Below are 17,265 nucleotides of genomic sequence, written 5' to 3'. Positions count from 1 at the left end.
AGCGAGAGCTCTTAAAACATGGCTATTTTGTTTTAAAAGGCCTGTTAGTGCATGTTTAAGTAAGTCCTGCCTTCATGCTTCACAAGGCTGGAACTGGTTTTTCAGTTTGACCTCCTAAAATCATCTGCCATTGATATGACATTGAAAGAGGAGGACACAGTGCTTATATAATGTTGATAGTGTCCCCCCTTCCCCCATCTTGCCCCTCTCTGTTCTGAGGTTTATGCTCCTCTTTCATGTGCTAAGTAGGATTTGTGGCATTCGCAGTACATCAAAGTGAAGAATGGTCTCAATCTGTCTGAATCCCGGCTGGATTGATAAATTTAGGAATAATTAATATTCAAAACCGTAAAAGCTAGTTTTGGATTTCTCAGTAATGGTTTCCTATCCAAGCGAATTGCTTATATCGCAACTAGTTGATGATTAGTATTTCAAAATCTGTATGTACTGGTAGAACCTCAGATTATTTTTCAAAAACCAAGACTTTTATCCTTGTCACTGAAAAGATTATTCCTTTCGGGGGTTAATGTGCATGAGTCATGTCTGAGATGGCATGTCCTCTGCTCGAACTCCATATTTCACTCGTCAAGAAGCTCTGAATCTGTCTTTGTACACAGACAAAACTCATTTGGGATTTCACTTTCAAATAGGTCTTCAAGGTTGGCGCCATCTTGTTGTGGCTCTGTGTTGCTTAATTAGTGTTTATATAAACACTGGTTAGTTTGACAAATGGATGAAAAGGTGGCCAAGAACTCCAGTGTCTTTTGATGACACGATAGATTGGAGTCTTGCCTGCTTCGTCTGTGCTGATTACATACAAAAATAGTCTGAGTACAAAAGAAGTACCAACAGTTATATACAGTATAAAGGTGGAAGGTTTTTTACTGTTAAAAGTGGACTAGTTTACAGTTAGTTTTTTTCCTTGATCGTGTTAAAATATCATGTTGTTGCTGTGTTGTTTTCTACCATACATCTTAACTTCATGGTTAGCTTTAGTTTTATGGAACTGAGCCTTCTGCGGGAGCTTAAACACGCGGGATTTAATTGCTTAAACCTCAAAGTAAAACAAAAACAGGACATTTCAAAACGGAAAACTCACTGCTCAAGAAATGTATATGTTTTACTCATATAAAAAAGGGAGGTAGTCTGTCAGGATTTGATTTATTTACTTTATTCAGGCTGGTGTGGATTTTGTCAAGAGAAATAGTTGGAATGAATCTTGGAATTGTTTTTGCCCGCTCATTCAAAACACTCAGCTCTGAAGAATTTTCTGTATCAATGAATAGCATGAAACACCCACCCATGTCACCTCTGATCCCCTCTTGTTCTACTCAGCTTTTGTAGAGAGTCAAGTGGAGCAGGCATTTAAGTGAGTCAGACAAGAACGTGGAGATGTTTTTTACTGGGTTTTTTTATTTTATGTATTGACAATTTCAGTTTTTATTCGCTCATGTACCAATGGCTGAGAGTCTCAATTCATACAGTGTGTTCAAAGAATGATGCTGTAACCTGTAACTTGTATTTATAGAGAACAGTATCCTACAGCACTAATATACTTCAGTGTAGGGCCATCTGCATCTACAGAACTGCTTATACAGCAGCACTTTGCAGCAACCGTATGAGAGAAAGGTTGTTGGTGACTGATTGATGGTCGTGAAGGAGGTTGGTGGCAGAGTTACAGTTTCTCTGACATTGCAGATTATCAGATGTAGCTAGCTAACATAGTAGCCAATCATTGTGGGCGTTCAGACTGAAAACAGCTCTGTGTTTAGAAAAAAAAAAAGATGAAAGCAAGAGGCTGCAATGGTGGGGTGTGTTGTTTCAAGTACCATTGAGAACTGAAATACAATCCAGGAAATTCAGTTTGAGTTTGAAGGATTTTCGGCTTCTGTATTTCATATAACTTATCAGAGTAGACGGAGATTTCACAGAATATACTGACCTTTCCCAAGATTTATGAATGATAACAGATTGGAGCTTCTGCTACTGTAATTACTGACCCTGTGTATCATTATGGATTAATACTGTATAAATTCATATATATCTCACATACAGCACATACTGTATCTTCCTGTGTCGCTAAAGCAAAACTAATTTCATTATTAAAATATTGTTTTATTTTCAAAAACAGCTAGGAACCAGTTAAGTCAGTAGTAACCAGTACAGTAACCCAAATCTTCTGCATGTGATATCGGCTTTGCCAGTGACCTCCCTATTCATGCTGCTCTATGCAAGTTTGACTTTGAACCATCCGAACCATAATTTCTTATGTGGAACACAGAAACAGAGCAGAGCCATAATTAGAGTGAAGGCTGTCACGCTGGCCTGCAGGGAGACGGACTGAGCCACTCTGAGGGAATGCACACACAGTGACTTTATACTGACAAAAATGGCTTCTGATAACACCTTATTGCAGAAGAGGTACACGTAAGTGGAACCACTGGTTATCTGCCGGTCATGGCGGTGTTCCTCCTTTGTCGATTTCACTCTTCATCGCTCTTCCTGAGCGTTTGAATCCCTTCCAAGCAGTACACTTGGCAAGTGGTTGGACTAATCTGCAGAATCCTGATAGTCCTCAGGTCTGACCGTGCACTTCCTTTTTGTCTTTCAACCACTTCTTTTGCTCTCCTGTTCTTGTCTGACCAACTGATCACTGAAGACTAAGAAAACCAGCAAATATTTACATTAGAAAAGATGGAACCAATGGATTTTGGGTATTTCTATTTAAAAAATGACATAAACCATTTTTTAATTATCCAAATTGTTGTCAATTAAGTGTCTGTCAGCTGACTTGTCAAGTAATTGACTGGTCCATAAATATTAGACCTTAGCCCTCATTTTTGTCAATCTTGTGAGTTGCGTTTATTTTGTTTTATTTTGTTTTTTCATGCGCAAATTACATCGACAGCCTTTTCACTTTCTGTTCAATAAGACACGACAAATGTTTTGAAGCTGGATTGTGAAAGTAACATGTATACCTTATTCCATCAATCATGTGGTTACAGCCACCTCTGACTCTGCACACACACACACACTAACAGAGGTGCTGTTATCGCAGCTCTTGAGTTTTATTATTGCAGCATTGCCAAGTGTCTGTTTGCAGGGCTGAACTTTGCTCTCTCCTTTAGAGAATAGTCACTGGATAGAAACAATCAGTGGCATGGTCCTTAAGGTTAGATTCTTTGTAACAGGCTCGTAATGGTTCATATGTTTTGGAATATTATTTTTTTCATAACCCTGATCAGCTGAGACTGAAGTCTCACATACACAAAAGACTCAAAAGTCAAAATCATCACTGAACTGACAAAACACCAGGTTTTGTGTGTGTTATACACACATGGGCAAGCAGGATTACAGCTCTTCCAACCTGTTTTTTCCTTTTCTGAAAGGTCAGGTGTAATAAAATTAAAGTAAATAATATATTTGGATATTGTAAACGTGTATTAAACTTTTTATCGGCATGCTTGTCAGTACTCACTTGTGCCCAGATGCTTATCTGTCTTTAGAGCTGATCAGAAAATATGAGGCAGGGATCAAAGGTGATGGAGTTAAGGTGAGGCTCCGATCCAATGAATGAGGTAGGACTGTTTATGCAGGGAACAGCTGAGGGAAGAATTTATGCTGTAGCAGAAGAAATCCATGCAAAATCACATAATTTCCATTTCAAATGAGCCCTGCTTAATACACTGACCCACCGAACTTTTGGAGGGGTGCCAGCCTGCGAGTGCACAGCCGCATCTGCTGATGATGCAGCACCCCTCTGTCTCACAAACCCCCCTTCACAGGATGTGAAGTGGTAGATGCCTGTTACATGATATGAAGCATGTTGAGCGAAGGGTGCAGGGTGAGTGTTTGGGATACAGCATACAGTCGCAGTGAGACGGTAAAACAAAAAGTCAGCTAGCATTAGGTGTATGCAACAGTGAAGGCTGTCTACACCTGACCTGGATCACACAAACTGTGTGCCTTTCAGGATCCTCCCTGGGTACTTTTTTATTTGAGGACAGAGGAGGACAACGCGTCCTCTCTGCCTGTGTGTTTATGCCGCATCTGGCTGCAGATGTGCCTGTGCAGAGGAAGTTTGGACCTAAGGAAAGCCATTGTAGGAGTACTTGTCAGGACTGCTCTGGGGGTCGCATCCTCCCGAACCCTGAAAGCCGTCGCTTTTCCTCACAAGGTCTTCAAAATCCCCATTTACATCTCCCTTTCTGGCATGACTTGGACACAATGTCAGACTCCAGTCTGTGGACAGTGCTGTCAAACTTTAACATGCCACATTTCTTCAGTGGAGCCCGCCTGCGCCGGTCCAAAAGGTAACCATTAAAACAATTTTGCCGTATTTTCTATTTTTCTTTACAGTCTTTATGCTGATACAGAGATTAGTTTGTCCTGAGTAAAACGCCTGTTTTTATATTGGCAGACAGGTCACTTGGCATATATGGTTTCTGGACCACTGATTGGCAGAAGGATGTTTTTCTTTGTATATACAGTTTGGTTAGCTGAGCTATTCGATTCTATTAAGGCCAACCTGAAATAAGAAGCTGGGTGTTCCCTTCTTGCCTATTGTGTATTATTTGCTTTGTGAGTCAAATGCTAATTGAATGTTTGTTGCTGAGGCAGTATCATGTTCCTTACACAGGATGTGTACTGTCCTATATGACAGCCCCATTAATAGTTAGAAAGTGGAAATACTTAATATATATTAAGTATTATAAATATGTATATCTGTTACTGTTTGTTGTTTTTGGTGGGGTTACAGTTTCTGTTCTCCACCAAGAAACTGCTTTGTTTTGACAAGTGCTGCTTTCGAGAAAATCTTATGTTTTTATACGAAACTATGTATTTTGTTTGACTTTTGAACGCATTCCTAACATCGCTTCATTAAAAATGTTCCATTGGTTTATGGTTTCAGAGTGTGTAGACACTGGTTTATAGCTAAGCCACTTGATCCTAGTTTTTTGTATATGTTTTGGTAAAGCCCATATAACTGATATTTATTTTTAATCTCTGTCCTGACCCATTTATAGCGCAGAGCAGCTTAACATGAAATGCTGGATGTATTTGGGCATCTTGCATCAGTACATAAATGTTTTTCATTTGAAAACCACAGTCAGATTTTGTAGATATCAAAAACTGAAGCTTCATGCTGTTAAAGCTGAGATCACACAATGTTTTTCTGCTGTGTTTGTGAATAGATAGATTATTGATTGTAAAGATGTTTTCTTGATAATTGATTTGAATTGATTTATATGCTGATATAAAGATTGAAAGTTGCCTGGAAAAATGGATGGAAAAATGACCATTGATTCCCTAAACTCAGCTGAGAATGGCTGTTTACTCTTTTAGGTGATTTGAATAGAGAACACTTGCCCAGTTCATTACAATAATTTCTTTTTTTGTCTTGTTTTTAGTTATGGTCAGAATATTTTAATATAAACTGATGATATTTGACATCTGTCATCCTAAACAAGTCAGATGACACATGTGTATTCTAGAAGTCAAAATAGAAAGAGACTTTGCTGCAATTATTGACCATATTACTATTAGGAACTAAGTTAAACATGTAATGCACTGTATGTGAAAATATATAAGCATTGTCAAAGCTGACTTTCTGAAGAAATATGCAGTAATGTACATCTTCAGATATATAAAATGACAGTGTCTTCAGTGGCTGCATTGCTTTTTATCCAAGCAGCACGTTTTTAAATACTATAAATAGAACAGTATGTGTCATATGTCTGACTTTGAATTTGGGTTTGTCAGAGAGGAGCAGCAATTTATGTGGCATTGCGCTTTGTCAGCTCACTTGACAGCTCTGACAAGGGAGCAAAACTCACAGAAGTAAAAAAGATTAATCATGGCTTTTTTGTTGAGATGGGTCAGGGTTTATCTGGATTCAGAGGGTTGTAAATCAAAGCCTTTTTATCTATTTTTGCCTCTTCCGGTTACCCAAAATAAGTGAGCAAGCTGAAACCTAATAAATTGTTTTTGACGGCTTCAGATTACTTTATTGAAGAGTTACAGTAATGTAGGTCAATTTAGAAATAAATGAAATAAATGTAAACTTAATATAAAATATAATCAATACAAAATAGTGTAACTGTGATATGTAAAGTATCTCTAACTTTGATAAACACATATTTAGAGTATTGTTAGTGGTTGAAAAAGAGATCTGTGGCTTTGTTTGTGGAGATTTTGTGTTTAATGTAACAATGGTTTGTTGACCTTGAGGGTTTTGCATATAACCGAGACTGGTAAACCTCATATGGATGCGTTCCAGGAATCTCACACATCTGCAATACAGCATACAACACTCACTGGCCTACTTTCTCCCTATCATCTTCGCCCAGGGCTTCTTTATCCCTCCTTTATAGCTTCACTGTGACGACACGTTTTTTCCCCCTCACTCAGCCTTTTTGGCCACAGAGGTGCTTCTACCAAAGCTCTGCTTAGCATCAAATGTGATAAAGATGGCCTGTGTGCCATCATAACCTGTGGCGGCAGTTTTGGAAAGTAATCCAGATGCAGTCATTTTAATGTGTCCATGTGTCGCACTCAGGTAATAGGGGTTATAATAGCAGAAACACTGGGATGTGGGTAGTGAGAGGGTGAAGCAATGAGAGGGCTGATTGGGCAGCATTGTGGCATTCTCTTGGCTTAATCCACAGCGAGAGGGTATAAATAGATCTCGTTAAATCTGATCCTCTTTGACTGAGCACCTGTGTACCAGATAATATTCTCGCCCCCCGACCCTCAACATGGTAAATGATTCATGGCATGTGTCCACACTCTTGATCACAGGGGGTTAACCCCAGAAACCTTTCGAGTAAACACAGATGAATGGGATTTCAGTCGAAATAGGGTTTCCCTTCTGATTTAGGGAGATGAATTTGGATTTTCATGTTACAATGAGAAGGCAACAAGCCTGCAGAGAAATACAAGCAGCTTCACTACACGCAGTATTTCTGTTGTCAGGCCTGAAGCAAGAACATTTTGTATTCCTATCCTAAATCTTTCTTTCTTTTTGGGTTCTTACAAGTGTTTTAAGTTGGATTCACCAAAGTCTCTTAACTCGTCAAACTTTCTTTAATGTCCAAAACTTTAAGCATTATTAAATTGATGTGTGGTTAATCGACCCTAACATGAGCATAAAAAACACTGGGTTCTTGTGTGTCACTCTTTTACACTTGAAAAAACTGGAAGTGGTGGAGCTAACACTGCACATAGAATAAATTGGGTAGATTTAAATATTGAATCTACAGGCACAAAACGATTTCATGAAGTAACATTCATTTTTGCATACAATTTTGTGAGCATGAGATTGAAAGATCTGTGGCACATAGGATCACCTCACTGCCAAGCCTATAAATGCAACAATTTCTGGGATGTGAAAAACAAACAAGATAACACTTGATTGGTGCAGCAAATGTATCTATCAGATCATTTTGTTATGTTCAATATTGTAATTGTTACAGCCTTTAGTAAATCTAGGCTTTAGTGTGTTCACATTCTTTTGGAGCATAGGAAGGAGATTTTTGCACGTGATCATCAAAAAAAAAAAAAGAAAGAAAGTTGCCTAGCTCATCAATATTGCGCTGTTGTGACATTGAAGCTCTGAGGGCTCTGCAGTAGCACCTGTACAAGCTGCTCTTCAGCAGTGTTAACAAAGCGATGAAAGATCGCTTGCTCACCATTTCTGCATCATTGCAGAAGCGCATGTGCATTTGATCGTTCTGCGCGATCAATGCGGGAGCTGTGACATGCTTTCTCCCTGTCTCTTTCTCTCTTTCTCTCTTTCTCTCTTTCTCCTACACGAATGGTTGTTCTTTTTCTCTACCACTGGTATAAAGTACCTTATCCTGTAGCCATGCAGCACCTGCTTTTCATAAAATGTTTTTTAGCTCTTAGCTTCTTCATTCTTTATTTGCATCACCAAACACAATATAAAACAAGCAAAAATTTAAAATCACACCGCACCAACAAAACAAGAAGAGTAAAAAATAAGTGAAATAACTCTACATATGAAAAAATAGACAAGCTTATAAGAAAACTATATCCACAAAAAGAAATTAAAAACAGTCAATGGTTATAAAACAGCATGTGTTTGATATTGGTGGGAAGTGTATTCAGACAGAAGAAGCTCTATAAAGAACGTAATCATACAATTTGTTCTTGGACACGGCACCTTAAGATGACCAGTACTCACTTGACATGTATGACAAAAATTTTGCCCTCACACAGTTAGCTGTGATAATTGTTTATGCCTCTCGCACACATAAGCATGGCAAGAACAATTTGGTTTTTAGATGTTTTTCAGTGGCACTTGACTGAATGACTGGGCAGTACTCCAGGCAGAAGATGGAACATATGTAAATTACCTAATTTATCACTTTGCCTTCATGGCAAGAATATTCCTATTACCAGATACCTTAAATTTAGTTTTAATATTAAGATCATCTCTTATTCTGCTCCACTGATGTTGGAGCAGAAAACTAAGTCGAGTCATCCACAGACATAACTACATTGACATTGTTGACAACATGGCAAATCATTTTTAAAAATTTCAAATAAAAGTGGACCCTTCGACTTGAGGCAAGGCAAGTTTATTTTGATAGCACATTTCATACACAAAGGCAACTCAGAGTGCTTTACATAAAGCATAAAAAGACATAAACATATGCAACCATAACATTTAAGCTTGGTAATAAGTACACTATGGTATGGTACTATGGTCATTGACATCAGAAGCTGAAAAAATCCAGGAGCAAAGCCTTAACTAGCTTATTTTTTTGTGGTGTTTGTATTATGCAAAGGATTGAAAGTATTATTGAATAACATCTTAAAAAATCAGTTGGAAATGGTTCAGGTCATGGAGGAGGTTATGTAACAGGATGTCATTGAGTCTCTGACCTTGAAGTGAATTCATGTTCTTCAGGCATTATGTGTTTCCACTGACAGCCTCTAATTTGAGTTTAAACCCAAGACTAATTGGAGCATTAAACACTGAAGCTGCTTTTATGTTGAAGTAGTTCATTTTTTTTTCTCAAGGTTGAAAAGTGGACTACAGTTATTAGTCACATGTTGTTGATCACAGTGGCTCCTTGTGAGTCACAGCCTAGTATTAATATGAGCAAACATAAAAGCATTGTGAATGCTGCACACAGAACTGGCTTTTTTGGTGACTGAACCAAGATGTTCTGTCTCCTGTTTGTATGGCTCTGTGTGCACCAATTGTTACTGGTGACTCCAGGACTGTAAACATGCCCTAAACTATATTTTCTTTGAACTCTCTCTTTAACCAAATCACACACATTTAGGATATTCTACGTGATCTCCTTTTGATAACTAAAATTTTTTACTGAGCCTCCCCAAAAACAGTTTGAAGGCCCGCCTCCCCCTTTGAAAACCTCTGTGATGGAGTATTAGGACAGAAATACATGTCACCTCAATCTGATCGATGATTTTCAAAGTAAAATATTTTAGTGCTATAAATTCAGTGGCACTAAATTTCAACATTAAGTATTCAATAGTGGTTAAATTTCACATACATTGATGTTCCATTAACATTGCTGGATCAGTTCACATTGTTATAGAAAAGGTTTCCTGCTTCTAAGCCTCTGCATTACTCTATTGTAGGTTTCTACAGTAAATGTCGTGGGCGTGCTTTTTTCCATTACATTTGACAAGGGGTGGCTGTGGCTCAGGAGGTAGAGCGGGTTGGCCGTTAATTGGAAGGTTGGCAGTTCAATCCCGGCTCCCCCAGGCTGCATGTAGAAGTGTCCTTGGGCACAATACTGAATCCCAAATTGCCCCTGGCGGTTATTCCGCCAGTGTATGAATATGTGTGAATGTTAGTTTCTGTTTTGAGCGCTTAGGCTCAGTGTATGAATGTGTGTGAATGGTGAATGCAGATGTAGTGTAAAAAGACTAGAAAGGCGCTATACAAGTACGGAGCATTTACATTTTACAAGAACAATACCTGAGAGTGACTGACCAATACACTGAATCACTCCAAACTAAAGACAAGATCAGCAAAACTTACGAAGTACAAATCAAAATACAAATACTACAAAGAGGAGCATGTATTGTAAACATCATTATTATAATAATGATGATAATTGATGATGATAATAAAATAGGCATATGAGTTGAGTTTGTTAGGAGATTTGTCTGTTCCTTGTCCAGTGTCCTGCCTAAGATTTGAATTTGTGATTTTACAGCTGCAGAACGAGCAACAGAAAAAGCCTGATAGGAAGCGGTCAGTCTTCAGGTTTACAGCGACCTCACTCCCCTCTCTCATCTCTCACAGGTAAGTCTATGTGCAGTATATGTATATGCATGTCTATTCCTGTGTGTGTGCAGCGTGTCCTAGCCCCATTGTTGGCAACACAAGCCATTGGTGCTCAGAGGAGGAGCCATTAATTCACAGGGTTCTTTTACAGGAATGCTGTCCATTGTGTAGTGCAAGATAAAGTAGTTTGGGAAAACAATAGAGGAAAAAGCCTTTGCTAGTAAACGTGCAATCCTCTGTTTCCCTCTGCATAGCTTTAAACCAAGTGGCACCCTCATATGATTTTAACTTTATGAAGTAACAAAAGTACAGTCAGTGTTCACATTGAATGTTGTTGATTAACCCTTACAACATTGGATTCAGATGCTTGTCTTGCACAGAAAGCAACGAGAAGATGGTAAAGCACTAAAGAGTAGTTGTTAAATGTTTATTATCCTTTCAATTGCAATCTTTGTCAGGCCAGTACTGTAGTGCTTTGGTGAGAATTGAACTGTACAGTGGTAAGATGAAGGGCAGTGATTGTACTCTGTGAGGAAGTGGCGGCTTGCATAGAGGAAATGCACAGGAGCAGGGGGGGGGGGTGCTCATTTACCATAGGGCGTTTTATTTCCTGGCATTGGTCAGCAAAAGCAGAGCCGCAAATTACAGTGTTAGGTCTGTATTTCAACCTAACGAAGGGGCCCAGTCTTTAAGATGGAATCGCAAAGCCACAATGTTGTTGCTAATGAATGTGTTCTGCTCCGGGACGACCTAACACTGTGGCTTAGTCGTAATATTGGTACCAAAGGTAAGAAAAAACATCTTTTCACTTCCATTTACAGCAGTCATATAACTGATTACGCTGACGTCTACAGTTGTGACGCACAATCTTTTTTACATTTGATGTTTTTCTTCTGTTTTCTGATCTTGGCTGTGCAGATGTATTGTAGCAGATCAAACTTTTGTTCATAATGATGAATAATTTTATAAACAACATTTATCATGAATCATATTTCCTGTTTTTCCTGTCAGACATTGTCCCTAACAGTCGGTAGATAATCTGTCTCTTCAGGTGCAGTCTAACTCCCAAAGGAAGAAGTTATCATCTTTAACTGGCTGCGATTAAGATTGCAGTGTAACTACATAGGAGACATGCATCACTAACATGATTCAGTGGCTCTATCATTTTCCCCCAGTATTGAAAAGGCCTGTCTTTGTCATCACATTAGGTGGGGGCATCGAAGATCCCTCCATTAGTGAGGGATGTAATTATGTCTGATTAATGGTTTGTTTTTTATAGATATATATCTCTCAGTGGCCCAAAGCTACATACAGTATATAGATGTTACTGATGTAGGTTAACAGAGTGAGTCCTGCTTGTTTATGAGAGGACATCGTGTGGCTATGATATATGGTAATAGTCACATTATACATTATTTTCTTTTTAATTAAGTTCTAATTTCAGTTATTTTCTTGTTGGCTTAGTACTCTGTATGCTCCCATCACGTTCTTTATGTCCTCTTAATGATGATTATTTTACAGTTTACTGGGGGAGCCTTTGCTGATTGATCTCCACTCCTTATGGAATGAACTCCCAAAGCAAATTTGGGAAGCAGGCTCTGTTGAGATTTCCAAATTTAGGCTTAAAACCCACGTTTTTTCCTCTACGCTGCGGCCCCTCCTGGAATCACTGACTGGAATCGCATTCATCTGATTTCTACTTTGATAACTATTTACCTCAGTTCTGTTGATAAATTTTTCAGTTTCCTAAACTAAGTCATTTTGTTACATTAGCATTCTTACCTGTTTGTTTAGGATTCTGCCTGTTTTCTGTGTGTATTTTTACATGTGAAGTCTCTTAGTTGTGTGTCTGATGTTGTATATGAACCTGTGAAGTGTGCAGAAACTATGTGGGTGATGTGCATTTTACATAGACTGAAGTGGAGCTGAACTACATTTTAGAAATAAAACACCCTGCCTTTTTTTCCTCAGCACTTGAGTATTTATCCTAACATAAAGGCAGTCAATCACGTTATGTGCCTGTCAAGCTTTTCTAGATTTACAACTATCAAATTTGCATAGCAAACCACCATCTCTCTGAGATTTAACCATTTAAGATCAGTGAGAAGAAAGTATTTAAGTACACTGTACGCTGCCACGAAGCATCACATTTGACACGTTTGATCTGTGCATCCTGTGTGAAAACCTAGAGGCTTTTAAAAACGAATTGGTCAAAGTATACTGTTTTACTATTACTGGCAAGCGGAAGGCAGGATAAAAGGTAGGAGGATAGAGATGACATTTGACATTAAGCCAAACTGGGTGTTTTGTGTGCTGAAAAATGTCCACCCCAATGTGCATTCAGTGAATATGCTGTTGATGAAAATGATGCTTTGGAAAGTGCTGTGGGTGTATTTAGTTTGCCGGTTGCTGACCTTTTTCTAACTCTTACAAGACCAACACACTGTACTTTAGATTACTGCGAAATATCAAAAAAACAGCAGCTGTTCATTAAACCTATGTATACTGATGGTTTGCATCACATCCTTGAGGTCTTCAAGAGAGTTTTAGGTCCAGATGAGGTGTATTAATCCTCTGTAGCTGGGTGCTTTCAAAGTGTTGTCGTGGGTTGCACAAATCTATACAAACGAAAAGTCTCTTGTGGTAACTATAACTATATAGTTTAATGTCTTGCTGTTGGTTTTATTGCTAAAAAGTTTAGTCGATTAGTCCATTGAGAGTTCAGAGATTATTTATTGTTCATTTTTCAAGCAAAACAGCCAAACGTTCCCGTGTTCCAGGCTCTAAATTGTGAGGATTTGCCTCAAGTCTTTGTTCCATGTAATAGGAAACTGAGTACCGTTGGGTTTGGAGCTGTTGGTTTGGCAAAACAAGCAGTTTGATGACGTCATCTGGGGCTGTAGGAAATTGCATTTTTCACTATTTTCTGACATTTTATTTACCAAATGATTAATCAAGATTAATTAATCAAAATGATCTGCAGATTACTAAATAATGAAACTAATCATTATTTGCAGTCTTGGATGGTTTTCATTTAACTTTCTGGATTGGCTGCAACTCCCCATCACCTGAACAGAGAATGAACATTTTTGAACATGAGTTTTTATGATTTAAGGAAGATTTGTGTTTCAAGAAATTAAAAATAACAGACATTATTATCTGTTGTGTTTATATATCAACGTGATGTTTAAAACATACTCTGTCAAACATCTCTGTGACGTTGACTCATTAGTGGTTTATTGCAGTGTGTCGGTCTTTGTTTTGTCTGCAAATTGATATTGGAATCCAGTCTTATTTAATTTATGTGCTTGCGGGTTGTTTGTTTTCCTTTATCTCCATTTGTTTGTTTTATTTTGCAGGAACAAGCCCACAAGACAGTCCAAGAAATTTCTCTCCTAGTGCCTCTGCTCATTTCTCCTTTGCACGAAGGTATACACAATCAGGCATCTTTACTTGATTTGCAGCTTAACAAATCAGCCAGTAAAGACCAGAGGGTGACTTGTATGAGGATGCTGTGCTCTGGGTTAAAGCCATTCAACAGTGTCAGCCAGGAAAGACGTTCATATATTCTCTGCCAGCACAAGTCTGAATATTCAGAGTCTATTTATCTTTTCACAAGCAGCATCAATAATGTATTTATTTTAGACCATTTCATGATATCATGTAATTATGTATTTTTTTTTATTATAATCCACAGTCATTGCCACAGAGCAGACAGGTAACTTCATGTTAGGCTTCCATTTGCCCTTGAACTTTCACAACCCCACATTTGTCCAGAGTACACTTTATAGTTCACACCCACCTTTTTTTGTATTTTCATAGCTCTAAAGTTTTCTTTCCATCATCCTGGCATCTAGTTTCAGTCCTACATTCACTTGCTTTATCTTCTAGTTCATTTAACTTGACTGTTTTGTCTGGTGTAATTTAATACAATACCACATGGTCACTATTAATCTATAACCATGTGCTCATTAGGATTGTAGGACTTAATTGTTTTCATGTTTTCAATACAAACATGGAAATTACCATATTTCATGTTTCTAAAGACAATTTTGCAAATTTGTCTTTGAACAAAGTCATATTCTTCCCCCTGACTGGCATTTTAAAGACCTGGAAATGTTCCATTGTTCTTTTGTGGATTCAGTGTTTCACTTTGAAGTGTGACAATACTCTGTTTGCCTTTGCTGTTGTGTGACAGGACTGATGGTCGCCGCTGGTCGTTGGCCTCCCTTCCCTCCTCTGGATATGGAACCAACACTCCCAGCTCCACTGTCTCTGTAAGCATCCACCACTCACCCAGTCCGACGCAACTGCCATCAAGAAATGTAACAGGTCAACAAAATCCAATTCAGCTAAACACAATGAATGTGGGGGAAAAAAAGATTTGAAGTGCACTGACTGTTTTTTTGTGATTTATATAGTATTACACGAGATGAATCTACCAAAAGTTAGCATGTGTTTACAAAATATTGCTGTTGCTTGTTTGTTGTCGACATCCTCCCAGGGTTCCTTTTTATTTGTTTTTTTTTGTTTTTTTGAACCGCATAGTTTCTTATACTGATTGATCAATTTAGCTCACAAAGATTAGTTGTATTCCTGAAATGACTCAGTAATATTCAGATATAATTACAACATTCAAAAGATTGATGGGAAACACTGTCTCACAGCCCCGAATCCTGGAGCTCTCAATTCAGAGCTTTTAGGTGATAAGCTTAAAAGAATCTGGCAGCTCTGTTCACCAGCTGTTTGTCTTTTATCAAACATCTGCCGTGCTACTTTCTAGCTAGAGGAGTTTGTTCTTTCACAAAACTAAAATGTACAGACACTGGCATGCAGAGAGTGAGCATATTAACCAGACAACAGCCAAGATTTCTTTTTCATTATTTAGGTCAACTCTCTCAACACGGCTGAGTAAATTCATCAAAAGTCCTCACTATTACTGGCTTTTAACTTTAACTTGCTGCAGGTTGTTAAGACATAAGTAAGTTGTAATTAAAACCACAGCTCTTGCACTTCCATTCTGCCCTAATTAAACTCAAATACTTAATGCTAAAACATGATGGAAAACATGTTAGAAAGTTGGCAAAATAAAAACCATGAAGAACAAAACCATTACCATGAAGAACAAATTGAAGTGAAAATAACTTCAACGTGGAATTCAGCATTTGTCATGGTAGCTCTGTTTGCTCATGAGTCTGGCTCACAGTAGTGACAACAATTCTTTGTGAACAAACACTCTGTTTGAGAAGCAAAAGAAGGAAGCTGACAGTACATGTAAACACACACACTAACATTTACAGGAAGTGCAAGTGTCAGGGGATTGAAAATTGCCTGTATCAATTTTATTTTGTTTGTGATCTAGTGCATTTCCTGCTATTCACACCATTTTGCGAAGGAAGCGTGTCCTTGCATGACCTCTGGTGAAACATCAGTCACGAGTCGAGTCATATTAGAAACAGTAACGGTTTTGTTTTGAGGTAAAGGCCAGGCTTATAGTTTTCAGTTTAGTGTAACAGTTGAAATACAGACTTTAGACTTTAATGTTCTAGAGGGAACATTTTCATAGCAATCTACATGACCACTTAAGATACAACATTTTTCTCCTCAAATATTATTCCCAACAAATGTACATCGTAAACAACAACAACTGACAAGACAGGTGAAAGCAAGGCTCCTGCTGTCTTCATCGAGACACCTTGTTCAGGGCAGCTATGGCTGCAGGTGCAAAGTTTTTTGCCAAAACAAGCCCTTCTCCACCTGAGGGTATAAATGCAGTGCTAGGCTAGCTGTTTTCCTCATACCGCCTGTTTTTATGCTGAGGGAAACTACCAAAACACAGGATTGCCTATTATGTTTTTTTTTTTATCCACACAAAGAATTTGCCGCCTTTTTTTTTTCATGTTGAATATATATGTGTTTCATTTCCAGTCATCCTGTTCATCACAGGAGAAGCTGCACCAGCTGCCCTTCCAGCCCACACCTGACGAACTGCACTTCCTCTCCAAGCACTTCTGCACTGAGAGTATCTCCGGGGATGAATGCCGCAGAGCAGCGGCGATGCGACCCCGCTCACGCAGTCTCAGGTATTTGTTTACCTCAAGAAATGAACATAATCTCTTCGTGTTAAAATTGATGCCACTAAGGAACTGATTTTAATCCACTTTATTTTTCAGCCCCGGAAGATCTCCATCTTGTTACGATCATGAGATTATTATGATGAATCACGTCTACAAGGAGCGGTTTCCTAAGGTAAGGGTACACAGTAAGTTTGCGACAGTCATGTCTGGCCATTAATTATGTTATGCATTACCAAACTGACAGCTTCTCTTCTTACTGCAGGCCACAGCTCAGATGGAGGAGAGGATTCAGGAGATCATCCGCAGCAACTCTCCAGAGTGCGTCCTCCCTTTGGCAGATGGTGTGCTCGGCTTTGCCCACCACCAGATAATTGAACTGGCCCGTGACTGTCTGGAGAAGAGCCGGCTAGGACTCATCACCTCCAGCTACTTCTGCGAGCTCACTGACAAGCTGGAGAGGCTTGTTCAGGAGGTGAGCGCATCTTCAGAAATCATAGAGAAAGACTATAAAATAAAAATGTTGTCCTCAGGAGGACCTGGCCCCATTTGGTGCTTCTCATGTGTTACATTACATTTCAGTTCTAAGCATCTGATTTTCGAAAAATCATTATCCAGCGACCTTTGAAAAACCTAGAAGGTTTATATCTAGAATTTAAAACACTCACCTCTGACCTGAAGGTATTTCCAGAATCTGTAAAAACTACTTTTCTAACGGATGAAAAAATATTTATTCTGTTGTACAATAACTTTACAAGAACATATTTCTCAAGTTACAAGTTACTGTATTCCCTAATCCAGTTAGCTGGATTGTCCTTGCTGTTTTTGGATTACACAAGCAAATTAAGAATGTGTTTTTGTATATTGTGAAAGAAATATCAATATATACCAGCTTAACTA

At 38.5% G+C, this 17,265-nt stretch overlaps 1 protein-coding gene across 1 annotated transcript in view; it reads left to right on the top strand.

The window, feature by feature from the left end:
• mast4 (microtubule associated serine/threonine kinase family member 4) overlaps positions 1-17,265 on the top strand; it is a 92,814-nt gene that overhangs the window by 55,835 nt on the left and 19,714 nt on the right. The window contains 6 exon segments of the mRNA XM_038734743.1: positions 10,221-10,309; positions 13,651-13,720; positions 14,490-14,568; positions 16,220-16,374; positions 16,465-16,540; positions 16,631-16,840. Of these exon segments, the coding sequence (XP_038590671.1) occupies positions 10,221-10,309; positions 13,651-13,720; positions 14,490-14,568; positions 16,220-16,374; positions 16,465-16,540; positions 16,631-16,840 (679 nt within the window).

This window comes from Micropterus salmoides, unplaced genomic scaffold (genome assembly GCF_014851395.1).
Source record: "Micropterus salmoides isolate LMB-PRFRI ecotype aquatic unplaced genomic scaffold, ASM1485139v1 Ms_hic_scaffold_20, whole genome shotgun sequence".
Lineage (NCBI taxonomy): Eukaryota > Metazoa > Chordata > Actinopteri > Centrarchiformes > Centrarchidae > Micropterus > Micropterus salmoides.
This window is presented reverse-complemented; position numbering and strand designations above follow the sequence as displayed.